This window comes from Uranotaenia lowii, chromosome 3, assembly GCF_029784155.1.
Source record: "Uranotaenia lowii strain MFRU-FL chromosome 3, ASM2978415v1, whole genome shotgun sequence".
In the NCBI taxonomy this organism is placed as follows: domain Eukaryota; kingdom Metazoa; phylum Arthropoda; class Insecta; order Diptera; family Culicidae; genus Uranotaenia; species Uranotaenia lowii.
This window is the reverse complement of record NC_073693.1, coordinates 162,354,718-162,378,695: the sequence shown is the minus strand read 5'-3', so window position 1 is coordinate 162,378,695 and position 23,978 is coordinate 162,354,718. Positions and strand designations below refer to the sequence as shown.

Genomic DNA, 23,978 nt, shown 5'->3' with positions numbered 1-23,978 from the left:
CGGATTACGCGATTTCCATTACAGCTATCATATAAAACATCTTGTAGTGTCTATTTATTCTGAAAATGGAAGAAAAAAAAATTCAGGAAGCGAAAATTTTCATCAAGGACCTGCAGAAAAATTCTTGAACAAAACATCAATCATTTTCAATTGAATATGACTGGAGCGGCTTTCAAATGAATGTGAAAGGGTTTTGACAGAAAATGAATACGGTAAATAGCTCCTTTACTTTGAAAGATATGCAAGTATTGTTGAAAACGCAGGTTTCAGTGGTGGAATAGGTGATATCCTCACTTATTAGTTTTCTCATTTTCGTGTGATATTCTGAGCTAACCACTCAGAATATCTGGCAACACTGGTGAGTTACCACGAACCTAAATTGAGTTGTTTGGCTTCACAGTGTGATGATGTAAACATTTGTACCGTGTTTACCGTGTTTACCATCATCAGCTGTCATCATCAATCATAACCGCTATTGTTTCAATTGCGAATTGACTCAAAGCATGCGGAACCAAAACAAACTGTTTTGGTTTCGCCGACGGAGCGGCAGATTTCCTCTGCTGATTGTTCCGAAAACCGTAAGTATCAACACCTCCCCTCAATTCGCAGAGTGAGAATGCTGAACAGCTTTGCGTGCCTCGCCCTTGGTAACGTCCTCGTGAACGCATCAGCTGGCTGATCCTCGGTAGAGATGTATCTCAAAGAAAGTTGACCTCTTTTTTTCCCTGATCAATGCATACTTCACATCCAGATGCTTCATCCGCTGATGAGTCCGCACCTCTTCCACATACTGGGTGCATGGAATGTTGTACTCCATTGAAGTGAAATTAGTGCTTACCACAGCCTATTCACTTAGGAAGTTTTAACCACAAACCTTCCTTCACCGCATAGCACAAGGCTCCAGCCGATGACGTTTCGTTGACCACAAAATATGATTCTCCAAATGGATCTGAGTTTGCGTATCTGCGGTTTACCAACGCCATATCGGTCATACGTCGAAGGTATCACAGAACACGCTTCAGACCTAGCCAGTGCTTATTCGCCGGGCTGGCCTGGTATTTGCTAAGTGCGCTAACTGCAGCACTGATATTCTGGTGACTGCAAGCTAAGGGCTTCTATCTCAGCTTCGGTCGACGACAGACTGACCGTCTGCTGGCGTTTCGTTAACCACGAAACTAGATTCCCAAAGATCATGTAAACGTAACCTGATACAGATCTTCGATCATCGGAGTCGTTGGCAAAATCTGCATCGGCATATCCGATGAGTTGTTGAAATTTCCCGTTTCTGCGGAATACCAACGCCGTAACGGTCATACGTCAATAGTATCGCAGAATATGCTGCAGGCTTCGCCAGTGGCTTACTGCGTCTCTGGGCCGGTTCGCGATTGACGGAATCTTGATCATCACCGCCATCTTCGCCATCGCTACTTTCGTAGTCGCTCTCGTCTCACGCCTTACGCTGACTGGCACCGGAATTGATGATTCGTTGATTCTGGTGGCTGATAACCTCAGCACGCGAACGACGAAAGTTTCTTGCATGTTGCTTTCTGGTAACCCCAGAGAAGCAACCTCTTGTAGCTAATAGTGCTAATTCTCGATGCCTCTGAGAATAAGCTAGACTTCGTCCGGCGACACCCGTCCATAATGCCTCAGGAATCAAGGAGTGGTTGAGATCGCTGGCGACTAACCGTCGCCCAAACCACCTCCTCCAATGCACACGGAACAGCTTCCAACCGTCGAATACAAGCTTGCGCATGCTAACCGCAGAGCAACTACCAAGCACGAGAGTAATCCTCTCGACTTGCAGCTTTATGGACTTTTCTCTTGTTGCTCTCACGTTATTATCTCTCCAAAATAGCTGGAGGCAACTATCAACCACACACGTCAAATCTGGCTCTGAGTTGCTGGCAACTAACCGTCGCCCAAAAAATCGTCTCCAAATCCACAGAAAAATTAAACTGCTGGCTTGGATGAGATCACGCGTGCTGACTGCAGCATAGCTCCACATCTCGAAAGTAACCCTCTCAACAAGCTTTGTGGACATTTGTCTCGTTACGTCAACGCTTTGACAACTTCGGAAATGTGGGAGGCAACGTTCAGCAGCATGCGACCCATCTGGATCTAATGCACTGCTGAAGTTACTGGCAATTAACCGTCGCCGAAAATACCTCCTCCTATGCCACAGAAAAATCAAACTGTAGGTTTGGATAAGCTCATTCGTGCTGACTACAGCGTAGCTCCACATCGCGAGAGTAACCCTCTCGAACAGCTTCTTCCAATCTCCAATCTTGACTAATACTCCATCTGGAGCATTAGGATCTGACCAATCCTGGTTACAGATCCCGAAAGTCCTCCTCCCGGCCGTCGGAAATAAAACCATGCTGCTAACCGCAGCGCGGCTTGTGTCGGCATCGAGAGTAACCTTCTCGGAACCCGACTTCCCAGCCTCGAACTCCAGTGGCACGTTCTGACAGACCTGAAGCATCTCGTGGCCTCTGCGCTGACGATTCTCTGCGCTGGTGGTTTTCTGCGATTGGATCAGCTCATAACTGCTGACCACAGCGCACAACCACAGCCCGAGAGTAACCCTCTCGACTATTAGCTCCACCCATTTTTTTCGGGGTGGACCTACCAACCTTCGCGCTGAACCATCTCGGTTGCGGATCCTGGGACTCCTCCCAGCCGTCGGTCGTGAGCTCACACTTGCTAATCGCAACGTGGCTCGTGACGGCATCGAGAGTAACCCTCTCAATCCGCGAACCTCCCCGGGCTCTGGCGGTACCTCCTGGCTGGCCGTGGACTTTTGGCAGCCAGGCCTCAGCCCTGGCTGGTCCATCTCCGCTGGCTCGGGGACCCTAGGTTGGCTCGTCTCGGTGCAAGCTGGTCCTCCATCAGCTGGCTGGTCCTCTGTGATGGTCCTCTGGCTGGTGGCTGGCCCCTCAACCTGGCTGGTCCTTCTGCACTGGTCGCTGATGAACTTGCTACCCGCAAATATTGAGAGTACCCCTCTCACTAACTCTTTGTTCCTAAATCCAGACGTATCTGGGCCCATAACCTGTTGAAAACGCAGGTTTCAGTAGTGGAATAGAGTTAATGTTTATTCGTTTCGTTCGTCAAGTCCTTAATTAACTACTTATAACATAAGCGATAGCTATTTACATTATTCACTGAAGTGATATCCTCACTTATTAGTTTTCTCATTTTCGTGTGATATTCTGAGCTAACCACTCAGAATATCTGGCAACACTGGTGAGTTACCACGAATCTAAGTTGAGTTGTTTGGCTTCACAGTGTGATGATGTAAACATTTGTACACGGACAAAACAAAACTACCCACTGGACTACTCACTGCTAGGTTGTTTAGCATAAAGCCCAAAGTACGTAGTTTTGGGTGGGTAGTTTTAAAGTACTGGAGGGTTTTCATCGAAGTACCCACCGGCTGGGTAGATTTTTTTCCTTTGTCTCCATCGTCCGACATTTTGTTTTAAAGTAGAACTCTCGTGTGTTGACTTGATTTAATAATTTATCGGTCTTCTGATAGGTGTAAACCAAATATTTCGTCGAATTAGTTTCGGAGAACTAAGAGAAGCAGTTTTCCGGTAAGTCGCTGATTAGTTTTCGGTCTAAAACGATCTTCTACAGTTCCCAAAATTCATTTTTTTTCCAGCGCAGCAGCAAAAATCCGACGGGAGCATTATATTTTTTATGGCCAGCGAGAGACCCAGCCACCATCTTCAAGTGCAATTTAATGTCTTTTAAGAATCGGTGCAAACAGGCAGGATGGGGTATATTGGAAAAATTTTCGAAAGTTTATTTTTATTTATATTCGATATTTCGTTGCTTCCAGAGAATTACCCAGCCAGCAGCCCCGGGGGTCGCTCCTGTTACTGTGTTCCGGCCATCACATCATCGCCAGCATAAAAAAACATACAGTAATGCCCGAATCCAGATCAGAATGATGAACGGAACCACTTTGGTGAAGACTTTCGATGCCAAGGACAGCTGGCAGCTGTCCGTTTGTTTGTTGAGTTCAAACTGTAGACTAAAACTGGAGCAGGAAGCGATTCCATCAATCTTCCGAAAACAAGATTTGAGTAAGTAGTTTTGTTTTTTTTTTCTTGGATAATTTTAAAATCAGTTGGCTGAATTTTCCATTTCTATATTTCAGTAAAATTGTTCGACTCCGGTTACACATCAGGAATTATAAAAAATCAGCAATAGCGTTTTGCATGGGCCCCGCTTGGTCAAAAGCAGGAGCAAGCGGATGAAATTTGTGGCGGTCGCGGTCGCAGCAATGTGGTTTTACATTATACCCTCGTCAGTTCCGGAACAATGATCGGTCGGACTTCTAGTTCCAACTTATGGAACCGATACCCTCCAATGTAATCAGCATCGGATCTTCCCTGGTGGCGGGAATTTCGCGGGTGTTGGACCGGCTGGTTTCTTGGCCGAAAATGTTAGCTGTTGTAAGTTTACCACCATGTACAACACAAATTTTAATTAAATTAAATACATTAACCTTGAAAAGGCTTAAATCATGAATTAAATTCAATTATTATCCGGAAACACGGTCTTGGGAAGACGAAAAATAGTATTCGAATCTAAAAAGCAATAAATTTTAAACTTTTTATAGATTTTCGCAAAAGCTACGAAAACAGTAATTTCTACCCACTGGTACCTTAAAGCACAACTACCTACTTTAGGTTGTTGTGTTTTAACCTACTAGTAAGTTCCTGCACTGAAGTGGCGATTTACGTCAAAAGTACCTAGAGTGGGTTGTTTTTTCTGCCCGTGTACCTTATTTACCATCATCAGCTGTCATCATCAATCATCACGGCTATTGTTTCAATTGCGAATTGACTCAAAGCATGTGGAACCAAAACAAACTGTTTTGGTTTCGCCGACGGAGCGGCAGATTTCCTCTGCTGATTGTTCTGAAAACCGTAAGTAACAACAAGTATAAAAGCTATTTAAAAGCTTTGACTTTGACAGTGAGGATGCTGTCAGATGAGTGAAGATTGAGCTTTGACTGTGAAAATTTTGAACAGTGGTTGGGAGGGTTCTTGTCCTTGGGAACCACCTGCACGTTGTTGGCGGTGTACCACTCCATGGCTTTTTTACCGTAATGGCAAGATGCCAAATCCGGCCAAAACAGTACGGAACAACCGTGTTTCATCAGGAAAGGCAGCAGACGTTTATTCTTACACTTTTTTACGTAAATTTCTTGGTTGACAGTCCCGGAAGCTATGAAAATTCTGCTTTTCAAGCCACAGGTACAGATGGCCTTCCAAACCAGATATTTCTTCGCGAACTTTGACAGTTTCATGTGCTTGAAAATATCTGCTACCTTTCCCCTTCCTTTTGCCTTAAAACTCCTGTCCCGGAAGCTGCTTGTAGTCGGCTTTGACGTAGGTTTCGTCGTCTATTACCACGCAGTCAAACTTCGTCAGCATCGTCGTGTAAAGCCTCCGGGATCGCACTTTTGCCGTCGTATTTTGTTTATCATCGCGATTTGGAGTCACTACCTTCTTGTAAGTCGAAAGTCCAGCTCGGTTTTTGGCTCGATGCACGGTTGTAGACGATACACCCAGCTTATTTGCGGCATCTCGGAGATAGAGGTTAGGGTTTCGCTTGAAACTACCGGCAACTCTCTTTGTCGTCTCAGCGGCTTCCGGTTTTCGATTCCCCCTCGATCCAGACTTCCTGGCTGTCGACAAACGTTCCCCAAACGCTTTAATTACATTTGTTTTGGCAACTTTTAGCGATTTTGCCAGCTTTGCGTGCGAGTAGTTCGGATTTTCGCGATGCGCGAGCAAAATTTTGATACGCTGCTCTTCTTTTTTGGACGGCATTTTGACAACTGAAGAGTGAATTCCAAAATAAAAATAGGAGCAACATTCTACTCACACACACCTTCAAAATGAGGGGTATTCAGGTTTTTTAAATGCAAAATTGAAAGAAATACGTCAAGTTGACATTGACCAAATTTTGACCGTATCACCCTTAAGATAGATGTTGTAACGAAGTTGAAGAAGATATGGAGTTTTATGTACATATGTACTGATAAATCAGTCATGAATTTATGAGTAACATTCATGAACAAATATGATTATGGATCTGACGAAAGCGTTCCAATTTTATCGTTCCTTTTTTCACTCATCTTTCCTCAATCGTTATCGTTTCGATTTCACATCTGAATGGTCAATCAGATATTTTTTATCGACGACAATGAAGGCGCCATGACGGATTACCATATCGATTCAACCCGGGAATGGTTCCAGGCGCCAGGCCTTTCGTTATACGCCATCAAGTGAGCGAGTGCAAATATGTAAGTAATCCACCCTCAACTCACGGACGAAAGAGGAGATTCGCTACAATCGAGAAGTGGCCGGAAATAAAATCTCCGCGTCCCTGTTTGATTTCCGTTTGATGAATTGTACGGTTTTCTGTTCTTTGCCTTTGCCTCGAGATGTTCGTTTATGAGTTGTGTGTTCTGTTTGAAAAACGGATGGACTAAAATTAGACAAAAGGTTCTTTGAGCGATTCAAAGTTCTATTTACCTTTTTTATTGAATTTGTGACTTTTTAATCAGTCTATTTTGTGGGAAGATATTTGTCTAAAAATATCTGAAAATAAATACATTTAGAGCAAAATGTAGTTTCAAATTTAAACAACATTTTTCTAAAAATTTCGGTTGTGTTAAAACTTCAAAGCGTGGTTCGTAAACCTTTCATTATAGGTTCATGCAAAAGCCAAAGTTTAATGTTCATTTGCATTTTAGGGTCAACACCTTTCATCGATATCTTGCTGGGCGATACTACCTAAAGTAATACCATGTTATGTGGTCATTTCAAAAGAGGGCTTTGGGTCAAAAACGTCTATAGAGGAATTTGAAACTTCACTGCCTTTGCATTTTTAATAGATTTTTTATAGAAATTTCAGAAAAAAGTTTAGCTAGAGACCACACATTTTACCTCGAAATAATATGGCCAATTGAAAGCTGAAAAGTAAGAGCCAAACGTTGGCGCACGTGGGCGGGTGGCCAAGTGGGGGGATTGTGTTCTGAAACCGAAACGTGACAACGGCTCATGGCCAGGGATGTAGTAGAGATAACATCCATGTACCTACCCGTACCTATGCGTATGATGTTTACGATGCAGTGTGCTACAATAGCCTGAGTCGATTTGGGGTCATTTTTGAATTTCTCAAACCCTGGGGTATTTAAAGCTTCGTTTTGGCTCAACACTGATTCATGATTTTTTGCAGAATTTTTAAGTAACGTTTACATGAGTAAATTTGAACTTTTAGTTTTGTGTGGAAAATTGAATGGTTTTCTGCCAATTCATAAATTATCTGTAGGAAATTTTCCGCTTAACAACTTTGTCGAAGACCTTAACTTCGTAACTTCTTAGGCAAAAAGTAATTAGCTGTTTACCAGGGGTATGTCTTTTGGCCTTTTTTTTGTTTCGATTATAGTCGTTTTACCATCTTTGTGGCATTCGCGACTCTATCAACGTTGCAGTTGGCGGATTGTTATTGAAAAAGTTATCCGGTACAACTGTGTTCGATGTTTACTCTTGGGCTCGAACTCACGGACATCGGCTCAGGAATCATTTGGCATTGATAAACAATAAATTCAATTGACACCATTGCTGGGTACCTAGCGAGGTATAGCATGACTACTTTTCATGTAATACTTTCAGGGCACAAGCAGTGGTGTCAGTTGAATTTATTGTTTATCAATGACAAAAGTTGTTCAGTGAAAAATTTCCTATAAAGAATTTATAAATTGGCACAAAAACCGTTAGCGGGCTCGGTTACACAGAAGAAACAAAAATCATGTTGATTTTTCAGTACAAAATATTCAATTTTCCCACACAAACCTAAAAGTTCAAATTTACTCATGTAAACGTTACTTAAAAATTCTGCAAACAATCATGGATGAGTTTTGAGCCAAAACGAAGCTTTTACGACCATGAGAAATTCAAAAATGACCCCAAATCGACTCAGTCTAGTGCTAGGTACATGGAAGCTGTCACCCACCGCACATGGTCTGAAAGAGAGCTTCCTAGCAAACTAACCTGTATTTGCCCCCGGGTAAACATTGCACCTCATCGGGGGACGTGATATTAGTATGGTTTGAGATGTTGTGATGCACTTTTTGTTTCGGTGACGAAAACAAGCTAATCTATTTTAAACCCTACTTAAATCGTTCACACAATCGTGAAATAATCATTGAACCTCGACACGGAATGTCGACCAGGAATTCTGAAGTAGGCCCATAATCGCCAAATTGGCCTTGCATCCATTCGTCCAATTTGTACGAATGCGTGTATCTAAAAACCATTCGTTTGATCGAAAAACTTTTTATGAAGGAAATAAAGGGAATTTTATGACAATTCATGAAAAATTTTGAAAAAAAATTATCGTTTTTTGTAAAAAATATTTCTACTTTATTCTTGGTATCTCGGCCAGCGCACACTTTTTTCAGTCATGTTATTGATCAGTTTTTCCCACTGATCCTGCATCCGTGTCCTTCATTTTCCGCTACTCCCACTCTTAACAAAACTTGATTATTTTTGTGCCACTAAAAGCGTTTTAACTGGAATGTCTGCAGGAAAATCTTACAAAAACGAAGCAAAACCATAATAAGATTGAATTTTACGTATGTTAATCTGTTAGTTCAAAACGTAGGTTACGAAAAATACATACAAGAGTACTTTTTTTAAGCCTTTAAAAACAGCGAAAACCTAAGTTTTTGTATTGAAAATTGTTGTTGGACCAGAGTCTTGCAAATCATCATTTTTTATTTTTTTATTTTCGTAATATTCCGTCTCACAACATAACTTAACGAAAATAATTCCTAAAACTCACTCAGTCTATGACAACCGTTCTCCAATTTCTCGGGCACCCCACGTTCGCCAGATCACGCTCCACTTGGTCTAACCACCTCGCTCGTTGCGCCCCCGCTCGTCTTGTTCCTACCGGATTCGTAGCGAACACCTGTTTTGCAGGACAGTCGTCCGGCATTCTCACAACATGTCCCGCCCAGCGTATCCGGCCCGCCTTCACTACCTTCTGGATACTGGGTTCGCCGTAGAGTCGCGCGAGCTCGTGGTTCATCCTTCGCCTCCACACTCCGTTCTCCTGTACGCCGCCAAAGATGGTTCTTAACACTCGTCGCTCGAATACTCCGTCGCGAGAATACGCAGGTCCTCCTCGAGCAATGTGCATGTCTTGTAGACAATTGCTTTTTCAAAGGCTTCTGCGTGATTCTAATGAGCTTGACAATTCATCCTAAATCCGCACACAGTACTGCGTTCCATCCATTGTCGCCTTGATCAGTCTGATCAGCTTCCCGGAAAAGCCGTTCTCGTCCATGATTTTCCATAGCTCGTTACGGTCGATCGTGTCGTATGCGGCTTTGAAGTCGATGAATAGATGGTGCGTGGGGACTTGGTGTTCCCGGCATTTTTGGAGGATTTGCCGTAATGTGAATATCTGGTCCGTCGTTGACCGTCCCCCCATGAAGCCGGCCTGATGACTTCTCACGAATCTGTTTGCTTGTGGCTTTAGGCGGCGGAGTAGGATTCGGGACAGCACTTTGTAGGCGGCATTGAGGACAGTGATCGCTCGGTAGTTCTCACAGTTCAATTTGTCGCCCTTCTTGTAGATGGGACATATTACCCCCTCCTTCCACTCCTCCGGTAGCTGTTCTATGTCCCAGATCCGGACCATCAACCGGTGTAGGCAATTGGCCAACTAGTCCGGGCCCATTTTGATGAGTTCAGCTGCGGTGCCATCCTTCCCATCCGACTTGTTGCTATTCAGCTGGCGAATGGCTTCCTAAACTTCACTCATCGTTGGGAGTGGCTCCTCTTCGTCGTTGGCTATGCCGGCTATATACCTTCCCCCACCGTCTTGATCTCCTGCATGTGCGTCGTTCAGGTGTTCATCGAAGAGCTGCTTCCACCTTTTGATCACCTTACGATTGTCCGTCAGGATGCCCCCGTCCTTATCCCGGCACATTTCAGCTTGCGGCACGAAGCCTTTTGCGGGATGCGTTGAGTTTCTGATAGAACTTTCGCGTTTCTTGGGAACGATGCTGCTGCTCCAGCTCCTCGAGCTCCTCCTCCTCCAGGCGGCGCTTTTTCTCTTAAAAAATTCGGGCTCGCTGCCTCTTCCGCTGTCGGTGATTTTCCACATTTCGACGGGTGCCTCTTTGCACTACTGCCGCCCACGCGGCATTCTCTTCGTCCATCACCCTCCTACACTCCTCGTCGAACCAGTCGTTCCGTCGAGTTCGCTCCACATAACTGATGACGTTCTCCGCAGCACTGTTGATGGCTGTCTTGATGGTATCCCAACAGTCCTCGAGAGGGGCTTCGTCAAGCTCGCCCTCTGCCGGCAGCGCTGCTTCGACCGATTGCGCGTAGTCTACCGCGACCTCAGGTTGCTTCAGTCGTGCGATATTTAACCAAGGCAGGCGTCGGTTTCGGATGTTGTTCACTACGGAGAGTATGAGCGCATCTTCACCATCACCAGATAGTGGTCTGACTTGATGTTGGCGCCTCGACAGGATCTAACGTCGATGATGTCCGAGAAGTGCCAGCTGTCTACCAAAACGTGGTCGATCTGTGATTGCGTTTGGTACGGTGATCTCCAGATGTATTTGTGTGGAAGGCGGTGCTGGAAATAGGAAGGCAAATCTTTTTTTTTAAACAACCAGCGAATACATACTTGAATTTGCTAGAGATCTTGCCACGAGCATAAATGATATAGGGTTCAACCACTGGAATTGGTTGAAATAGAGTTTTCATAAGTTTTGTCGTCCCTCAGAAATTAGCTGTCTTATTGCCTCGGTACCGGCTATACAGTTACTGTAGAGTCCTTCCAATTATGGAAAATCAACCGCCTTTTGATAGCTCTTCAAAACTATGCCAATCAGTAAAACGTTATTTTAATAGCACTGATTCCGTTCGCTATCCGCAGTCAACTGAACGTTTTAGTTCCCCCTTTTCCAGTTCCAAAACTGCGAGAGGTGAATCATAAGTCTTGCATAAAGCGGGCCATAGACTACACTAACGGCTTGTGCAAATTCGATGATTCCAGGACGATTGTTTGATTATATGCTCGCCCACACACGCCCACACATTAAAAAAATATTTCACGCGAACACAAACGATTGCTGACGAAAACAGCAACAGGAACAACAAAAAACCCCCTGCACCCCGGCTTGTGCTGAGTAAATGACCTGAATATTGAATAAACAGCAGAAGTTGGTTTGTACTAAATATTTCGATCCTGACCGATTTTACTCAAACCGTTTGCGCGGTCCTTCAAACAGTGCCATACACGATGCAAATCGTATTCTCAGCAACAGAACATCATCGAATTTCATCGCATTTGTGCGAACGTAGTGTAGTCTATGGCCCGCTTAATATTTGATATCGACTTTACACTTACGAGCTCTGAAACTGACAAAAAATTGCTGTTTGAGGTTTGGTTTGAATGATTCATAGTTAGGCAACACTTTTAGCACATCGGAAAAGAAATTGTGGGTCATTTTAGCGATCTACATTAAGTTTTTTGTTTATTCAATGTTAAAAATTTTGGTATCAGCCTTGACTTTCTCGATGACCCTCAACCGTAGTTGCCGATAATGTGCTTCACTCCAACGCACGATTCGAACTTTGGGGACATTTTTGTCAGTGTTTGCATATTGCGGCCCTCATAAGATGGGAACCGATAAACGAAAGAATAATCGTAGCCAGATTCAGAACACGGGTTAGAAACCTTACAATGGTCCAGTGTTATGCGCCAACTGACGTTACCGATTTGCAGGAGAAAGAGCAGTTTTACAGTCAATTGAACAGCGTGGTTGAGAGAATTCCGAAGGGTGACATACAAATCCACTTAGGCGACTTCAACGCAAAGATTGGCTCCGATAATCAGGACTTTGAGCGCATCATGGGGCGCCATGGTCTAGGACAGATGAGCGAAAACGGAGAGCTGTTTATAAAATTTTGTGGCAACAACAACATGGTGATCGGTGGATCGCTCTTCCCCCATCGACCAGCACATAAGGTCACTTGGGTATCCCGAGATGGCCGAACAGAAAATGAAATTGACCACATCTGCATCAGTCGAAAATGGAGAAGGAGCCTTCTTGATGTCCGCAACAAACGAAGCGCAGACATTGCATCTGACCATCACCTCGTCCTTGGCGAGATACGACTGAGAGTTGCGCGTGTCCAACGGCGCGAGGAGAAAGTCGGGTGTCGATACGACATCCGCCGGTTGGAGAATCCAGAGGTGAAAAGGGCATACGTTGAACAGCTAGAATCCCGAGCCTCGGAGCTGCCGACAGACGGAACAGTCGAAGAACAGTGGTGTGGAATCAAGAATGCCTTTATCACGACGAGCCATGATACTCTCGGTAAAGTTTGTGGAAGACGAAGTGAATGGATGTCGGATGAAACCTGGAGAACGATCGATGATCGGAGAAAGGCGAAAGTCAGAATTGAGCAGGCATGTTCCGGGTCAGCCAAAGCAGCCGCCCGCTTACGATATGCGGAGCTGGTAAAGGCAGTTAAACGAGCTTGTAGACGAGACAAGAGAGCCTGGACAAACTCCCTAGCCGAAGAGGGAGAAAGAGCCGTCGCCATTGGAGATATCCGATTATTATATGATATTTCTCGCCGCCTTAGTGGTGCAAGGACTAATGCAAGAATGCCGCTGAAAAACCGAGCAGGTCAGCTGCTGACAGATCGAACAGATCAGCTCAAGCGTTGGACTGAGCACTTTGATCAACTTTTTCGAGTTACAAATAGCAATGGCCAACAGAACCCGCAGCTCGAGGCGCCCACAGTAAGTCGCATTAATGGCGTCAACTCGGAAGTGCCCTCGCTGGCTGAAATAGAAGCGGCAATCAAGGACATGAAATCCAACAAAGCGCCTGGAATCGATTGCATTCCTGCTGAAATGCTCAAAGCCGACCCTGCCTTGTCAGCACAAATGTTGCACCGTCTTTTCGCTGACATTTGAGATACTGCAACATTCCCGGCCGACTGGATGCAGGGTATCCTCGTAAAGGTCCCAAAGAAAGGAGACCTAACAGAGTGCGGTAACTGGCGTGGCATAACTTTGATCTGTACAACCCTCAAAGTACACTGCAAAGTGATCCTGAACAGGATCCAGGAGAAAATCGACGCTACACTCCGACGGCAACAAGCTGGATTCCGATCCGGACGATCATGTGTGGACCACATCACAACGCTACGAATAATACTGGAACAAATTAACGAATTCCAGGACTCTCTTCTGCTGGTGTTCGTTGATTTCGAAAAAGCATTTGACCGACTGAACCACGAAAACATCTGGGCTGCTCTTACACGACGAGGGGTCCCAGAGAAACTAGTCCATCTCATCGAAGCACAGTACGAGGCATTTTCGTGCAATCCCGGTAACTGCTGGAGTGAGACAAGGATGTATTTTGTCACCGCTGCTTTTTCTCATCGTAATGAATGAGATCTTGACTGGATCGATTGACTGTAGACCAAACCGAGGATTGCCGTGGAATCCTTCAACCATGGAGCAACTGAACGACCTCGACCTGGCAGACGATATTGTTTTGCTCGCCCAAACACAACAAGACATGCAGAGCAAACTCGACGACCTCACCGAAAGCTCCAAGGCAGCAGGTCTCAAAATCAATGTCGGAAAGACCAAGTCGATGGAAATCAATACAGAAAATCGTTCCAATTTCGTGGTAGCTGGACAACAGGTTGAGACAGTGGAGTGCTTCCAGTATCTTGGTAGCCAGATTACGCCTGATGGAGGTACCAAGAAGGACATCGAAACCCGGATCAGAAAAGCCCGATTTGCGTTTGCGAGTCTCCGAAACATCTGGCGGTCACGCCAGATCTCTCTACGAACTAAGATCCGAATCTTCAACTCAAACGTCACATCCGTATTGCTGTACGGGTGTGAAACTTGGTGCACATATGCGGTGACGACGCGAAAACTGCAAGTTTTTGTGAATCGCTGCCTGCGGAACATCATCCGCGCTTGGTGGCCTGGCAACTGGATCTCAAACGTTGAACTTCATCGCCGGTGTCATCAAAAGGCGCTAGAAATCGAGATTCGGGAACGTAAGTGGAGATGGATTGGGCACACGCTGCGAAGAGATGAAAACGAGATTTGCAGAGAGGCGCTTGACTGGAATCCAGATGGGCATCGAAGAAGAGGCAGGCCCAAAAGCTCGTGGCGGCGAAGTTTAGCCGCTGAAATCCGCACAGTTGACGAGAACCTTGGCTGGCAGCAAGTGAAGACGCTGGCTCCGGATCGCCAGCAGTGGAGATCTTTTATCTCAGCCCTATGCGCCGGTCAATCGGCGCTGGACCCTCAGGTAGGTAGGTAGGTTTGCATATTTTTTCACCACTTACGCACAAGATTATTTTGAAGAATCAACGGTTTTGCCAGCTATCGATTTTAAAAGGTGTCCACGATGAAATTGCCACACACAAAATTGATTCGTAAAATTCGAGTTTTCATCCGATTGCCATCAAATTTTCAGGGATTGAAAATTAACTATTAAACTTCATTTTACCATTTTACTCGTATTTTATTTACAGTCCATACGCAAATGCCCGCACCTTGGCCTTAAAACCGGCCATAAGATTACGTACAACCTGTGAAACTACCGTTTTTCGCATGTAAACCCATACTTTCTTCAGTTCCTCGACTGTCTTCACTACCTTAGGTCATTTAAGAAGGTGCTGCTTCATAATTGACCTGTACTTCTCGATGGGGCCGGAGTGTTGGAAAGGTTGAACATTTTCGACACGAAATTGACCTTATTGTCCGCATACAACAACACGTCCTTGGAGTAGTGGCATGAGGCCAAATCCCGGCAGCAGATTGTTGGGACGTTGTGGGTCTTCAGGAGAGGAAGCAGCCACTTCTGGAGGCACTCTTTCAAGTACCCCAGTCCTTTCATCGTGTCCTGGGTCACGAAAGGTGCACTCCGCTTCCCGCACGTGCAGATGGCTTGCCAAACCAGGAATTTATTCGCCAATTTGGATATCTTCTGAGTGCGGACATGCTCCGGAACGCTGAACTTATCCTTGGCCTTGAAAACAGATTGCCGGGGATCTGTTTGAAGTCGGCCTTCACATATGTTTCGTCGTCCATGATGCAACATTCAACCACTGACCATGCTAACTGGACACTTGATTTCGTTTTCTGGATAATTTTTCCATCGATCGATTTGAAGAAATCCTATCCCAGATAGGAAATGCCAGCCAATTTAAAAAAAAAACAGGCAATTTCTGCGATAAAATCAGGCTAAACAGGTACATTTTTCCTACAGGGCATTTTTTGTCTAATTTTTTAGGTTCGCCACCTGCCGTCGGTATTGCGAACCTGCAAAATCTGATAACAAAAAACTAGACAGAAAATGGTTGAATTTTTGTTCTAAGTGTCATGTCAGTGTGATTAGTGATTCAACTTTCGTCAGCATGTTGAGGTACAACTTCCTGGCATGGGTTTTGGCGGACTTGTTCTGCTTCTCGTCGCAATAAGGGGCCTTTTTACCTTGAACGTTTGAAGCCCTGCCTTAGTTTTGGCCTTCTGGACAAAACTTGGCTTAGGTGCAGCTTCTTAGCCACATCCCGAACGGAAGCGTTCGGGTTTCGGTTGAAGGCCCCAACTACGCGGTTGTGATTTTTAGTGTTGTACGTAATACTTACTCCTTCACTTCTGGGCTTCCGATTTGTGGTCAATCGTTCGTACTCGTTCTCCGTTCTCGTACTACTTAATCACTCGCGAAACCGTGGAACTCGCGATTCCCAACGTTTTAGCGATGGAACGATGCGAGAGATCCTTGTTCTCGTGATGAATGCGCAAGATTTTATCATGCATGAGTTGTTCTTTCGGCTCCATTTCTGCGAATTTTGGTCACAGAACTATAAAACTTGCAGAATGTAAACAATACACTATGAACTAAATCAACCTAAATTTTCATTAAATTCTACCCAATGGTTAACAAGTTAAAGCAATTTTATAGTGTGACAATTTCATCGTGGACAACCTTTATATTGATGAATTTTGAAGAAAACTATGCAAATGTTATTTTATTTATTCTCTTGCATCGTTAATATCTTAAAAAATTGCGGTAGCTCTAAAATTTAAAAAATTAGTTCAGATAGTTCTTTTTACAGGCAACAAAATACTTTTCCGATAACTAGAAAAAAAGCTATCTGCAAAAAAGTGTACCATTTCCAAATGAACTAAGCTTTCGTCTCAACAAATGTGACATAAATATTCGAACAATGATACGATTTCGTAAATATTTAATTCAGCCACGGTAAATTACGCAAGATATTTAATAACTGATCTTCACTTCCTCCAAACCAGTTAACAAATTTCCGAGCTCAGCTTGAATGAACTCCAGAAAATTTTCTCCAGACTCACACATCCCCGATTGCGTAAAGTCCAACTGACGTAAAATAATATTGTAAATTATTTTCACTCGTTCGCAGACAGTTTCTGTCAATTTTCTATAACTTCAATGAGCTAAGACACGCTCCCGAAGTTCAACCTCGGTCGGTACTGAATAATGTGCTCGCCCGCCGGGTGGTTTGCCTTTGCTTGATTTTTTCTTCTTCTGTCCGTTTAAAAAGACTCGTGCCAAAAGTCAAGTGCGTAATCTCACCGGGCAAGAAAATCGAGGAAAAAAAAAACAGCAGCATGACTCTGTTTAATTTTCAACACACAACCTCAGCCTCCGCTTTGAGTTTTCCCAACCCTACTCCACCCGCCGAGATTGATATATTTACTTGTTGAGACAAACGTACATTGATGTTAAATTATTCGGACCAAATTAAGTTTCACTGAGCGATTTGTGGATTTTGGTTAATTCCGCTGGATTTTGCGGCTTCCAAGGGAAGCAACCGGAAAAAATGAAGGAAGTCACGAGTAGTGGAGGCGTTTAAATTGTTGGTCATTTTTCCTTCACTGATCGCAGTCTAGATGAAGGGAAGGGTGGCAGGAAAAACGTGTTTCAAGCAAGACGTACGGAAAAACCACATGTTTGATTTCTATTTTTAGCGACATCGATAGGTCTAGTAAATGCTGCTGGTTATTCAGCCAATTGCAGAGTGCAAAAAATAATGTTTTGCTTACAACAATTCATGCGAAAACACCAACACCCATCATCATCATCATCTGTACGCTCCTGTTTTCGGGAGTTTGTTACTTGTTTTTCCGCACCTTTCGCGATCGTATATCGGTAATTCTATTTTCTTGTCTCGTAGCGACACGTTTTATGAGTAACTATTTATATGATCTCGAATTGTAGATACTGGTTGGACTTCAGTGTGATGTTCTGTTTTACAAATGTGCTGTTTATTTATTACAATGACGTCATTGTTTGGAAAGATTTGGCCACATGCTGCTGACTTTGTGGACATCGTGATTATCTGAACATTAAATGCGTGTACCAGAAGCATTGATATGACATGTCATGGGATTCTGCGTAAATTTATCAGTGCTACACGTTTGAATTACTGCAAGGTTTCTTTAATTTCTATGAAAATTTTAAAAATTATAAACATACCCAACGGCATCCCAAATACAAAGACTCTAGCTACAATTACTATCCATGTTCGATGAAAACTCTAACTGGTTCATTAGGTCATTTCTGTTAATATGAATCAAAATTCCGTTTTCCATTTGTCGACACATCTGTCAAACCTGATATGACGAATAATTTTTGGCACTCCTCAGAATGAAACAAACTTCTCTTACATAGTAACTTACTATGAAATTCCACGATAAATGGAGTATCACTTCATGGCGATTATCCAAATCTTCACACCCGTCCGAAATCGGTTGCTGGACCTAACGTGTCAGCAAAAGGGAAGGAACAAGGAAAACCGTTCATTAAAGATCTCAAAGTCCCTTTCCAAACTGCCAAACGCCACGCCGCCCGGCCGCTCCGTGGCAATTAGACAGTTTTTACGCTAGTCATCGACGTCATTTATAAAGCCACATAGACATTCGATGAAGTTTTCACGCCGCGTTGCATGTAGGTACCTACCAGAGTTAGATTGTCGTTGAAGGATGTCTGCGCACTTGATATTCGTATTTCAATTAGAGTTAACGATGTGTGAAGAAAGGAGAGCGGTTGAGATTAATTTGCACGAGTGAATTGCTACAATTAACATACATTTTGCTTGCTGCTTTATGATTTACGGGCGTTTTGATGGGATATTATAGTTTTACTACGGTTTTTACATTGATTGGGTTAGCTTTATCTATTATCCTGAAATCGAGTTTTTATAAAATAAACAGTTTTCATCAGTTTCTCATACACTGTTTAAAAATCATCCTATCGACACTATAATTTTGAAAGTTATTCCTTACGTTCTGACTTCTCGCTCATACTTGAATACATAATTGGAAGCAACTAAGGAAGTATTTTCCCTTAACTTGAAGTCAAGTTCCTAGACCATCGTTTTTAGTACCCTCTCTTATCGTTCCAAGTTGAAACTCATCCGTTTTGTGACGGTGCGCAGTTTTTGCCAGAACTATGAGTTACAAAATGAAGGTGAGTACTGTACAACGGTTCTGAATTCATTGGACTTACTCTTAGAATAAAAATGGTTCAAAAATACACCATCATATATGTTACTCAACTCATATAATATTTGACATTGCTTAACATTACGGAGCACCTAAGAGAATATCAAATGGCTTGTCAAAGTAAACTGAGTCCATTTGGGGTCATTTTTGAATTTCTCTTGGGCCTAAAAAGCTTCGTTTGGGTCAAAACTCATGTTTTTTTTTTGAGGAATTTTAAGAAACCTTACATGGATAAATTTGAATTTTAAGGTTTGTATGGGAAAATTTAATATTTTGTACTGAAAAATTAACATCATTTTGTTTCTTCTGTGGAACCGAGGCTGATAATGGTTTGGCATCAATTTATAAATTCTCTAAAGAAAATTTTCCGATGAATTACTTTGTCGAAAACCATAACTTAGTATCAAATAAGGCAAAAAGGTTATAAGCTGTTGAATAGAGGTATGCCTATTGGTATTAAAAACAATAAATTCAATTGACTGCTGGTATCTCGCAAAGTATTCCCCCAAAGTATAGCCCCCATTCAACACCTCATAATTTTTTTTGTCTTTTATGATACGAAGCTACGGTCTTGTAAAAAGTTGTTCGGCGCAAAATTTACTTTAGAAAATTTTATAATTTGACACAAAACTCATTAGCAGGCTCGGTTCCACAGAAGAAATACAAATGATGTTGATTTTTCAGTACAAAATATTCAATTTTCCTATACAAACCTCAAAGATCAAAATTATTCGTGTAAACGTTACTTAAAAACTCTGCAAAAATCATGGATGAGCTTTTTAGACTCCAGGGTTTGAGAATCAAAAATGACCCCAAATCGACTCAGTCTTATGTCACAGTAGTGTACAGGTTACAATTTGTGCGGGGGCTAAGTCTTCTCGACCGTAGTCGCTTGTGGAGTCCACGACTTCCACTGATAACCTGCCGCCGAATCTCACGGCTGGTGTTATTGTCTGCGGTCACTAGTGAGCAGAGATAGACAAAGTCTTCACCTTGTTTTTTACTGGACAAGCGGGCTCGGTCTGTCTCGGATCTGTAGGCCAGCAAATTCGTCTTGGACGTATTAATATTTATTCCAATCCTTCCTGCTCCGCGTTTCAGTTTGCGACAGATCTCCTCCACCGCCGCAGATGATCTGCCGTGCCAACTATATCAATTTTGTTAGCAGGGTTCATCAAAACGCACTCTTCTAGCCACGCGCGGCACACGCAAACCATTTCTCTCGAGCGAAACTCTTCATCCTTATACAAAGGAATTGGCCGTTGCGTACTTAAAACAATAACACGCTCCCTCAATCTTTTCCACTCGTTCTCGTCGACGAGATGCGCTATCCGAAATCTGCTAGAGCAGCCGAGTCAGACAGGAACGGCTATAATAGCTCACTGCGCGTCCTAACCGAGCGGCGTACGCGGCCTCCCTTTTGGCTCACAGAACAGCACGCAGTGGCTCACAATCAGCGATGCCACACATACCGATTTTCCGGTATTTATACCGATTTTTGAGAAAAATTTTGACCAAGAATCGGTATATACCGATTTCCGATTTTTGGCAAAACATACTGTTACGAGGTCCCTCGTTATGCTGCTTCTCAACCCGCTGTCAGCGGAGCCCTGACAGAAGAAAAAGAGAAACGTCAAGAAGGTTGGACAACTCGCGGCGAGCGGGAAGATTGAAAACGTGCTTTGGCAACAGATATCGTATCGTAAGAAGTTATATTTCGAATAACAGAAAATTCATTAAATTTAATTCTACCTTCCGGTGTGCAAATCAGTTCAGGGCATTAATATAAGCGAAAGTGTTCACTAAAAAGTGTTATTAACGCTGTAAGTAATGATTCATATTGTCTAGGGATTTCATTTCACTCATTAGCGCTGTTTACAGTAAACCTAACCTGATTGGGCATCTTTAGGCAGTATCTTAGACAAGGATCTGTAGCGAACGTAGTGCTTTTAATGGTGTAAGTAATAATCAATCCCTACCTAGGGCTCTAATTCACTCCTGAACATTGCTTTCAGTGAACCTAACTTGATTTAGGCATCGTATCTAAACGTTAAACGGAAATATCCATTGTCCGCATAGCTCAGAATAAGATTCCGAAAACACGGATGAATGACTAAACGTGAGTTGTCAGATAACCTAAAAAGTATAAATCCTAACACACTTTGTATCATCGCAGGGATTTAAAATATAGACCTTAATCACACTCGGCGTATTTATAATCCGGAAATTCTGAAGTTGTCAATCGACAACATCTTTTAAATCCGTTTACGAAAATCTTACTGCTTGCTGACCGGACATGGGATTGGATAGAACTACGCTAGCTGCGACAGAACTTGGAGAGATCATTCACGAAACCGTTGGATTCAATTGCCAAATTTGTGAGCAATGTGACAACAGCCGTATGGTATTATGTGATCATTGCTCACTCTGGCACCATTACGGATGTGTGGGTGTAACCGACGAAGTGGAAGGTGAAAACGTTCCTTGGAGCTGCAAAAAATGTGAGAAAAAACTGAATCGTACACACAAGGGACCTAAAGAGGATTTGCCCTTGAACAACCCGGGCCCAAGCAAGCTTATTGAAAGAAAAGAATTGCAGTTACAGTTCCGTAAACAGCCAGAAGCACCTCGAGCATCGAAGGTAGGCTCGGTTTCATCCAGAGGATCAGCGAAGTCTCTCCTTGAGATTCAGTTACGCAAGGTGGAGGCGGAGCAAGAGATTCTAGAGTAAAAAAGAAAATTAATGGAAAAGCGCTTCAGCCTATTGGAAGAGATAGCCGAGCTCGAGGAATCAAATTCAGTTAAGGATGACCAGCAAAACATGAACGACGTTAACAAATGGCTACAGGAATCGGTATCCCCCAGTAAAATCCAGGGCAGTCGAAAACACGGATCTTCTTGCAGTAGTAACCAGAGTTCCGAATCGGAGACGTCGACGGACACTGATTCGTCGGAAGCCGACTCTGTGAAAGACGAGCCATCAAAAAGAGAAAATTTTAGACCTCATAAACAGTCAACACCGAAACGCATCTCCTCCAGGCCGATAAAGTCGGGTAAAGCTGAGGGGACTACCAGAAGTAACCGAAATGCCAGTAACCTTGATCGTAGTCACATTGCAGCCAGACAAGTGATAAGAGACCTACCAGTTTTCACGGGGAATCCCGAAGATTGGCCCATGTTCGTATCTACATACGAAAGTACTACCAACATGTGTCACTTCAATGACGAAGAGAATTTAATTCGTCTAAGAAACTGTCTTAAAGGAGATGCTCTCAACGCCGTGCGAAGTTTCTTGATACACCCGTCTACAGTCCCAAAAGTCCTAAACGCGCTGCGTCTGAGGTTCGGTCAACCCCAATTTGTCATAGGCGTTCTAGAAGAAAAAATTCGAGCGATGCCTAATCTGAAAGTGGAATACACCGATAAATTGATAGATTTTTCCCTAGCGGTACAAAATCTCAGCGCCACGATAGACGCCTGTGGCAAGAAGGAATATTCACGGGACACCTCCTTACTTAAAAATCTTGTTGGTAAACTTCCGGAGGAACTTAAAATGAAATGGGCCCGACATCAGCGTTCTAGGAAGAAAGTCAATCTCGCAAAATTCAGTGATTGGCTTTATACGTATGCAGAGGACGCATGTGTGGTAACGGAACCAACAATCTCGAAGAGCAGACCCGCTGATTATGGCTCCCGTCGAACGAAGGCTTCGCTCCACACTCATGTGGAATCTGTAGATTCTGATTATGAATCCCCGCACGAAGAGACAACCTCAACGCTGACGCACCATGTTAATACTGGATGCCCGTTATGCAAAGGAAGTTGCGTCAGCCTTGAACAGTGTAGTAAATTCCGGGGAATGACCTACGGACACAGATGGAATTCTGTTCGAGAAAAAGGAATATGTAGAAAATGTTTAAAACGGCACAGAGGACGTTGCGTTACTCCCCTCTGTGGTCAACAAGGTTGTACATACAAACATCACGCTCTACTGCACAAATATAAAGGCATACAACCGCAAGTTACCGCAGAAAATCCTTCCTGTAACACACACCAGGTTAATTCGGGTTCTGCTCTGCTTAGATACGTTCCAGTCAAGCTCTACGGAAATGGAAAAGAGCTTGATTGCTTTGCGTTTCTCGACGATGGATCCCACCTTACGCTTTTAGACGAAGAAGTGGCTAACACATTGGGAATTTTCGGGGAAAAACGCCCACTTTACTTGAAATGGACGGGGGGAACTGAACGACACGAATCCGACTCCCGGGTGGTAAATCTCCAAATATCTGGACGAAGTGGTAAAAAACACCAATTAGACGGCGTACGTACCGTTCGCAAACTTCAACTACCGTATCAAACCCTTGACTTCGACGACATGAAACGTAAATACAATCATCTTCGTGACCTGCCCGTCGACTCGTACCAAAATGCAAGACCGCAAATTCTTATAGGAATCCAGCATGTAAAAATCTCTTTAGTGCAAAAAAGTAGAGAAGGAAATACGGGAGGTCCAGTGGCCTTTAAAACTCGCCTCGGCTGGTCCGTCTATGGAGGGAGCACAGATAGTTTCGCTGTGAGCATGGTCCACTGTTACTTTCACACATGTTCGAGTGGGATAGAAGAAGAGGTACACCTGGATAATAAATTGAATCAGGCATTGACCGACTACTTCGCATTGGAAAGCATAGGTATCACGACACTAAAAGATGACATACGATCAAAAGAAGATGAACGAGCACTGAAGATCCTCAACAATAAAACACGGCTAACCAAGGAGCGTTACGAGACCGGGCTTTTATGGCGATATGACCACATTCGTCTTCCTAACAACGAAAGTATGGCTAGGCGCCGATACGAACATTTGGAAAAACGAATGAAGCAGAATCCGGAACTGAAGCGAATGCTGACAGATAAAATCGCCGACTACATAGCTAAAGGTTACGTTGAGAAATTAGTCCCCTCTGAGAGCACCTGGCCCGATCAGCATCCTGTCTGGTACTTGCCAATCTTTCCGATAACAAATCCGAACAAACCTGGAAAAATTCGAGTGGTTTGGGACGCCGCTGCCTCTTACAATGGCATCTCACTCAATTCAGTGTTGCTAACGGGTCCTGATCAACTGGCTTCCTTGGTCACAACACTAATCAAATTTAGGGAGCATCGTTTCGGCAAACGCATTTCGTAGCTCTTCGTCGTTCGGTTTTCTTGAGACTTGCAGCTCCGGTAGTATTCGCTTCACGGACCGGACGAGTCGTTCCCAGCTTCCGCCCATGTGTGGGGAAGCGGGAGTGTTGAAAATCCAATCCGTATCCGAACTGATGAATTCGGAC

At 43.6% G+C, this 23,978-nt stretch overlaps 2 protein-coding genes across 5 annotated transcripts in view; both read left to right on the top strand.

Annotated features, from left to right (window-relative positions):
• LOC129755977 (uncharacterized) overlaps nucleotides 1-23,978 on the top strand; it is a 102,535-nt gene that overhangs the window by 14,608 nt on the left and 63,949 nt on the right. The window lies entirely within an intron of this gene.
• On the top strand, nucleotides 21,392-23,833 carry LOC129752798 (uncharacterized). The gene has a single exon (XM_055748575.1). It carries the CDS (start codon nucleotides 21,392-21,394, stop codon nucleotides 23,831-23,833), a length of 2,442 nt encoding a protein of 813 aa, XP_055604550.1.